At 40.5% G+C, this 7,606-nt stretch overlaps 1 protein-coding gene across 2 annotated transcripts; it reads right to left on the reverse strand.

The window, feature by feature from the left end:
* Positions 1 to 981: 981 nt before the first annotated feature.
* LOC149006456 (uncharacterized) lies at positions 982 to 6,976 on the reverse strand. 2 transcript variants are annotated; one of them, XM_089166145.1, is made up of 3 exons: positions 6,682 to 6,976; positions 2,628 to 2,940; positions 982 to 2,212 (listed from the first exon to the last, which is right to left on the reverse strand). In XM_089166145.1, the coding sequence occupies exons 1-3, from the start codon at positions 6,908 to 6,910 to the stop codon at positions 1,396 to 1,398; spliced, it is 1,359 nt and encodes a 452-aa protein (XP_089022271.1). In that variant the 5' UTR covers positions 6,911 to 6,976; the 3' UTR covers positions 982 to 1,395. The 2 variants fall into 2 exon arrangements, with proteins under 2 accessions (XP_089022271.1, XP_089022272.1); XM_089166146.1 differs by lacking the exon at positions 6,682 to 6,976 and adding an exon at positions 3,164 to 6,637 and having other exon boundaries at positions 983 to 2,212.
* Positions 6,977 to 7,606: the final 630 nt, after the last annotated feature.

A 7,606-nucleotide genomic window follows, 5' to 3' on the forward strand; every position in this document is an offset into this window, starting at 1 on the left:
CACTTCCAAATTATAGGTTATTCGTAACTACGGCTGTGTTTGTTTGTTGGAATAAAGGTGGGGTAGGAAAAGGTGGGGTAGGAAAAAAAAATGAAAAATTTCTTGAGGAAAGTGCAGATTTCTTACTTTTTTTTGAGAAAAGTGCAGATTTCCAAGCACCTTCACAAAATGTCAAATATTACAAATAGGCAATAGCCCACTTCCAAATTACAGGTTATTCGTAACTACGGCTGTGTTTGTTTGCTGGAATAAAGGTGGGGTAGGAAAAAAAATGGAAAATTTCTTGAGAAAAGTGCAGATTTCTTACTTTTTTTTCCTTAAAACCTAAAATGGTAGATTGTTTGGTTGATTGGGATAGAAAAGTGAGAAACAAGTTTCCTTGAAATTGTGATGTGCCACCCCAACTTTCTCACCCCAAATCATTTTAAAACCCCACATATTTAATGGGACTTTGTGAGAAAATTGGGAAAAATAAAAAATGGGACCCACCACTATCACTTGTCCAAACGACCCACCACTATCACTTGTCCATAAGACCGTTTCCTTTCATTTTTTTCTCTCATCCCACTACACATGGGACCCATATGTTTTTTTTCAGCCCACTTTTGCAAACAAACGCACCAAGGGTTTATTGATTCTATTCAAATTTTGAAAGTAAAATGACAATAATGACCTTAGAGTTAGTATCATGACTAATTTACCTCCTAGTATCCAATACCTAATCTTTAGATGGGCCACTCATCTTCTTTCTACAACTCGCCAGTCCCTCCCCCCTGCTCGACCACCGCCTCCATCTTCCTAGCTCCCACCTCCTGAATCTCACACTCCATCAATGAAGTGGGGGCGAAACAAAGGAGGCTTGTCTCTCTTACGTCAACCCTCTACATTAACGAATAACACAAAATGTCCTTAAGACTGAAGAATTCAAAGGCCAAATCCTTCACAATGAGATGCAGGACGATCACCGATGAAAGGTTGGCAACAACTGCCTCATAGTAACACAATTTGTCATGGAGTAAAACGAGATTCAGGGATCTAATGCGGTTTACAACCCGAAACTTCATTAAAGTACCTGTCAAACAATATCCTTCGGATCTAATCCTTCAAAGAGTAACAAGAACACTCCAAGACCACAAAATATGAAAGTTCTCATGTTTTTATAGTATAAAGCTCCCATATCTGAAACCAAGCAAGTATCCAGATAGAATGAATATCTGAGCAAAATGAAGGAAAACCTGAAATTTAGTACCTACTGGACACATCTCATCAAAAAGGGACCTAGATAAGACACTAACGAAGACCCAGACTACTACAAAGAACAATATAATCCATCTTCTTGGAAGAAAAAGAAGACATTTAAGGAACAAGTTGGTATACACAACAGGTTGAACCAAGTTAGTACAGTTGGTCGCCCATTCTGTCTCTAACCATGCGCCGTTGATCATCCTGTCCTCTGTCCACAAATGCTTCCCTCCTAAGATCCCTGGATGGGTGTCCAATCCTAACTGGTGATCGGCTTCTCTGTCGCAAATCGGGACCCCACCGGCCACGATGAGATGGTGGGGGTGGAGAGAGGGGACGTCGATCATTCCTTAGCGGTAGCGGTGGTGGTGGTGGTGGTGGCGAAGAGAGTGGACGTCGATCATTCCTTAGCGGTAGTGGTGGCAGTGGCAGCGGAGAGAGTGGACGTCGATCATTCCTTAGCGGTAGTGGTGGCGGTGGCGGCGGAGAGAGTGGACGTCGATCATTCCTTAGCGGTAGTGGTGGCGGTGGCAGCGGAGAGAGTGGACGTCGATCATTCCTTCCTTCATATCCTCCTCTCCTTCCGTTAAACAAGTCCCTTCCACGGCCTCTAGGACCCCATTCAGGACGCAGAGGCCCACCAAACTTGTCCCTTGCCCTGTAGTCCGCCTCTTCCCGATAATCTGGTCTCCCCCTTCGCATTGGATGATCTGGAAACCTTCCTCGCCTGAGGTGTGGTGGATCATCAACAAAAGCCCTAGCACGATCTCTTCCCCAATCACGAGGTGGGGACCTATACCCGTTCATTCCCCTAGCAGGTGAGCGACTCCTTGCTGGACCAGGGTAGCGTGGTGCAGAAGCATGTGGAACTGGGCCAGGAGAATGCCTTCTAGGACTACCTACAGGTACAAAACGAAGTTTGTTGCAGTTGTTGCAGTAATCCCTCCTCGCAAAGTTCAGGTTCCCACAACTGAAATAAAAATAAAATACATGATTAAGCAAAACTCGGGTTTACAAAGGTGAGGCTTGGACATGACATACGGGGAGCATTTCTGAACATTAGTAGGATTGAAGGGAAAAAAGAAACCATAAAAAGCATCCACCCATAGTCGCAACCATTACCATCCTGGGGATCGATTTCTTATTTTTACTTTACCCAAAAAAACCATATAAATCTGAGGGTTTTTGGGATCAACAAGAGTGGTGTCAAGCACTTGACCCTTGAGTGATTCCCGTAAAGAAAATCAAACATCCTCTTACAACAATAAAGGGATGATGATAATTGATAATAATCACTAGAGAATACAGTAAGTGGATAAGGGCACCCCATCATTAAGTAAGCTTATAAGGAATGTTTTGAAAAAATCATTGCAAATTGGACCTACCTGGGATCTGTGCAAATCCAATCTCCTTCTCTTGGAGACACATTCGGGTTATTTCTGTTCATGCCTTCACCTCTGGAGTGCGGATGACGAAATCCACGTTCATCAAAACTCCTTGTATAGGACCTGCCACCCCTTCTACCTCGGCCATAAGAAGGTGAAGAATCACGAAATCTGCCACGTCCCCTTCCACCTCTGAATCCACGACCTTGAGGAGACCAAGCAGGCAGATCAAAGTCAGAAGACTCAGAACCATAGTGACGATCATATTTTCTATGGCGCAAAGGAGAACCAGAACCTGCGCGCACCCCATACCCTGAAAAGAAGACCAGTGAAGTCCAAAGGTAAGCAATTCTGAGCTAAACAAAATTATAGAGGAGCAATAACGCAAGCCCAAGGTTTTTGACCCACAAAATGCCATCAACCAAGTAATTTTGCAATGATAGCCACCTGCATCAATAACCTCTTCATCCAAATGGGGTATGAGTAGAACAAGACAAGATATTGTTGCAGAAAATTGTAACATTCTAACAAGATACCTGCCAGTCGTTCACTCCGGAAGCAAATAACTGATGTTACAAGTAATGAAGATAGTTGCAACCAGTACACATCACGTAATGGAAGGCCACAAATCTTCAACCATAAAACAATCTCAAGAAAATATGTGAATGATCTGTATCCTCTATTGATCCTCCAGATCATGATTTAAGTAATTTTAGGGCCTATTATCTGAGCAAACATAAAGCCAAAATCACAAATCTGAAGCAACCAATACTTAATCACACCTCTTGTTTTCAAGTTGACGACCACCATGCATCCAACACTGCCAATCGGAGATTATTAAGGAAAAATAGGTACAGATAAACAATTCATTGAGAAGCTATGCCCGATAAAATGACCCCAGCAATAGTTTAGGAAAGCTCATCAGTTAAAAAAATGTAAAGTGCCTGTCAACCAGGGAACCAACAAGAGAGCCCATATGAGAAGCAATTGCCAAATTACAAATAGCAACCAAAAATAGCCACCCGATTCAATAACCCACTGAAAGCAAATTCTTTCAGAAACCACATCTATATCTCATGAGAAGAAGCTTGCTTAGACAACTGGGAAGGCAAAGTTAGTGCCAATAACAATTCCAAAGAAATCTCCATTCAAATGTTATAGCACATCAAGATCCATGAGATAAGTTGTGAGGGCTCTTGTAGGTATCCACATCCCAGACATAACCACTCAGCACCACCAATCTCTAGATATGCCTTCGAACCAGGAAGAAAACAAAAAATCAAGCTACAGAAAGAGAAACTGCAACCAGAAAAGCCTTCCAACCTCGGCTCCACAAATCATTCAGCAACCTCCAAGTCAATCCAAAACATCAGTAGTCTCAGAATTTTTTTGGGTCATCAGTAGTTACAGAATTGGTGATGACTCATAACCCATATAGCAGGAAAACTTGCAAAACCATGCGGTAAATGGTGAATAATATTCTGCAAAATCATATATCCACTGAAATAACTCCAAGGAAGTAGCACCCCTTGTTAAGCTCCAAGTAACCATCCAAATAACAAATCCTATAGATGTCAACCAAATCATTGAGCCTCACGAGACAATTTGCAAGCATCTTTGCAATCTAGACAGGGATTAACCTAACTTTAGAAGCAATTGAAGGATTCAAAAATCCAATTCTCAAAATCCGATGCCAATGACAGCCCAATCTAGCAATACAAACCCCAGCTTTCATATAATAAATTGGATGTACTCTCTATGATGTTCCTATAACTTCAGGTGTAGCGGAATACTTGAAAACAGTCAATACTTTCAAGTATCAATACTATTGGCAGTTAAAATACAAGAAGTTATAGCCAAAGTCCAAGGTCCCCTTCCGTGTAACCATTTAGTAGAAGATGAAGGTTTCCCATATACTCGCACAAAATAAGGTCAGATGGAAAGCTCTAAATCTCAAAGCAATGCCTTTCAAGCCTGAACTGGATACTAGTAACTGAAGTTTGCCATGCCAAAGTCAATTCCTCGGTCATTTTAAACAAAGAATAATGTCTACGGCTTTTAAACACCAAAATTTACCGGCATGTAGCTGTAGTTACTATTAATCACCACCGAAACTGAAAATTCATACCCAAGGCTAGGCCTCCCAACAGTATATCCATTATCCACAACCAAAAATTTCCCCAAAACTTGATTCCAGCCCTGTACTCAAACCATCATTCTTTCCCCAGTATCCAAGTTCTTGGACCAAGCTACTTTGAAAGCTGTAAACACAACAACAAAGTTCATTCTCAATTTGAAATCCTCCAGGGCAAGAGGTAGCAGACCCACATACTCAACATGCGGCATATGGCATAGAAAAACTTGTAATTTCACAAAGCGTAACTTATATTCACCACTAGATCTTCCAAAATACAAACATAAGGCCATAAAGTAAAAGCATTCTCTAAAGAAGCTATTTCCAATTACGATTACCAGCAAAACAAATATGTGACAGCCAGCAGATAAGATTGGTGAGAAGTCGTGTAAGACATATACTCGGAATTATTTTGTCCTTACTAAAGGCAAAAAAGACATTTAATCAAGCCAGGCCATAAAGCTGACAGTTGCTTTTGGGCGTCTGCTACCACAATGCCTCCAGTACATGCTTTTGAAAGTTCTATTTGATTACTGATGACAAAAAGGAAGTGTTTGGAAGAACTGATCCAAATTTCAGTCCAAAATCGCATTCACTTTACAACTCTACCCCCATATGTTACCCCCAATAAATAAAGTTTACTTAAAAAAAATTAGAGTTTAGCTTGATACAACCATGTTCTAGAATCCCTATATAACGGGATTAAAAAAACCAATGTAAGGATCCAGACCAGGCCGGCCAATTCTGGTCCAGACTGGATTGGACCTGTTCAAAATTGGCCTCAAAAACTCTAGAATTTGCCTGTCGATCTTGTACATTGCAGATCCAGTTGGAATTGGTTTTATGCAGATTGGACGAAATCAGCAGATTATGTTTTGCAAACACTGATCTATAATTTTAATTTACCTTGTGAAACTTCACCCCAGCTACTTCATTTTGTGCCAAACTATTATTTTGGCTTCCACCAATTCATTGAATGCCTATGCATTAAAAGATTTAATAAGACAGTAGGCAAGCAATATGTTTGCATCCGTAGGTCCAAAGGTAAACTTAATCCATGAAAAGATACTCAACATGTATGCAAACATAAGTGACACTGTAATTTAGAAAGACCACAGGTGTTAGAACTCTGAATAAATATCTCGAGTGCCACAAAACAAGTATCCAGAAATTATACCCATCTGCGCAAATTGACACTGACAATATAAATGGAGGACCATAAGAAGTTCATGCTAAAGCCATCATCACTGTTTAAAAATAAAAAAATAAAAAGGCACACTGAATGACTACAAAGAATAAAATATACCAATGATATGTTTCAAAGCAATCAGTAGACAAATTCTTGAATACATTAAAACTCGTTGAATTTTTTTTAATTTGTTTTGGTGGTGATAGTAATTTACGTAGATAACGTGAAAGCTCACGGCCAAGATTCCAGAAATCGACAGCCATGATCGGAAATTGGCCAAACCATCGCACACTCGCACACTCCTTTCTGGAGAGTCAACCACGCTATTATTTTCTCAATTGGAATATACTTGTAAATACAAGTTTCAAAACAGTCAATCCTCGTAACAGATGTCACGTATTTCGCATGTCGAAAAGTATGTTCCAACAAATATGAATTAGCATCCACAATATCAAGAGGTGAAACTCTGCATTAGCGATTTCTCAATTCGTTTGTCTTAAACCAAAATCATTTTCCCTTGCCTATCAAAGGCGTTTGCTGGCCCAAAGAATGAGTGCCATCAACATGCAGGAACAGTTAAGAAAGTGAAAACGCGATAGGTCTAGACAAGGGTTTTGCTAGGGTTTGGAAGTAGAAGTAACATCTGCTAGTTTCAAGTTAATGCAAATGCATAAGAAATAATCAGACTTGTTTCTAGGGTTCAGAAGCAATTGACTTGAAAAGAGTGAAACCTGAATCCGGGTATCGATCAGAACGAGCGTAAGGTGGCGGGTCTCTGCGAACTTCTCCAGATTCGTAGTCGCTACCTCCTCCACCGCCGCCGTCACTCTCCGCTGCCCGCACAACGAGGCTGCTCAAGTAACCGTGATGCTTCGCCGTCGTGGTCGTTTCAGCTGCCGCCGCTTCCTCTTCTCTCTCGCGTGAATCCATCCTCTCGTTCTTTGGTAGGAGTGAATCCATTCACTCCTTTTATCTCCCTGACCTCAGCCGTCGCGCTGTTGGTCTCGAACGTCTAATGGTTTCGTTTAGAAAATAAAATTAAGTCCGTGTTTGTTTGCTGGAATAAAGATGGGGTGGGAAAATTATTGAAAAAAGTGTAGATTTCTTACTTTTCCTTTAAACCCCAAAATGGTAGATTTTTTGGTTGTTTGGGGTGGGAAAGTGGGAGACAAGTTAAGGAAATCTGCTGATGTGACAGCCCAACTTTCCTACCCCATGCCATTTTAAAATCCCACATATTATTTGGTGGGACTTTGTGGAAAAGTTAGAAAAAGTAAAAAATAGAACCCACCCTATCATTTTTCTACAAAATCTTTTTATTTCCTTTCCTTCTCTCTCACCCCATTACATATGGGACCCACATGTTTTTTATTCCCACCCCTTTTTTCCCACCCCGCCTTTACAAACAAACGCAGCCTAAAAGTAATTATGGGCTGCGTGCCAGAGCACAGTCATTTAATAAGTGCTTAATTAACACAGTTAATTCATTGTTTTAATGACCAAAATTCCTCTTGAGAAAGTAAAGGAGATAAATTCTACTAATCGTTTTGTGAAAAATCTTTTTACTGGATAAAACTGTTATATTTCTCCACCATACTACAAAGACTTCTCATATAATTATGTAAAATTACATAGTATAATTGTTCTTTAGGATAA

The sequence above is a fragment of the Hakea prostrata genome, chromosome 8, assembly GCF_041222555.1.
Source record: "Hakea prostrata isolate BN-2017 chromosome 8, UWA_Hpros_2, whole genome shotgun sequence".
Lineage (NCBI taxonomy): Eukaryota > Viridiplantae > Streptophyta > Magnoliopsida > Proteales > Proteaceae > Hakea > Hakea prostrata.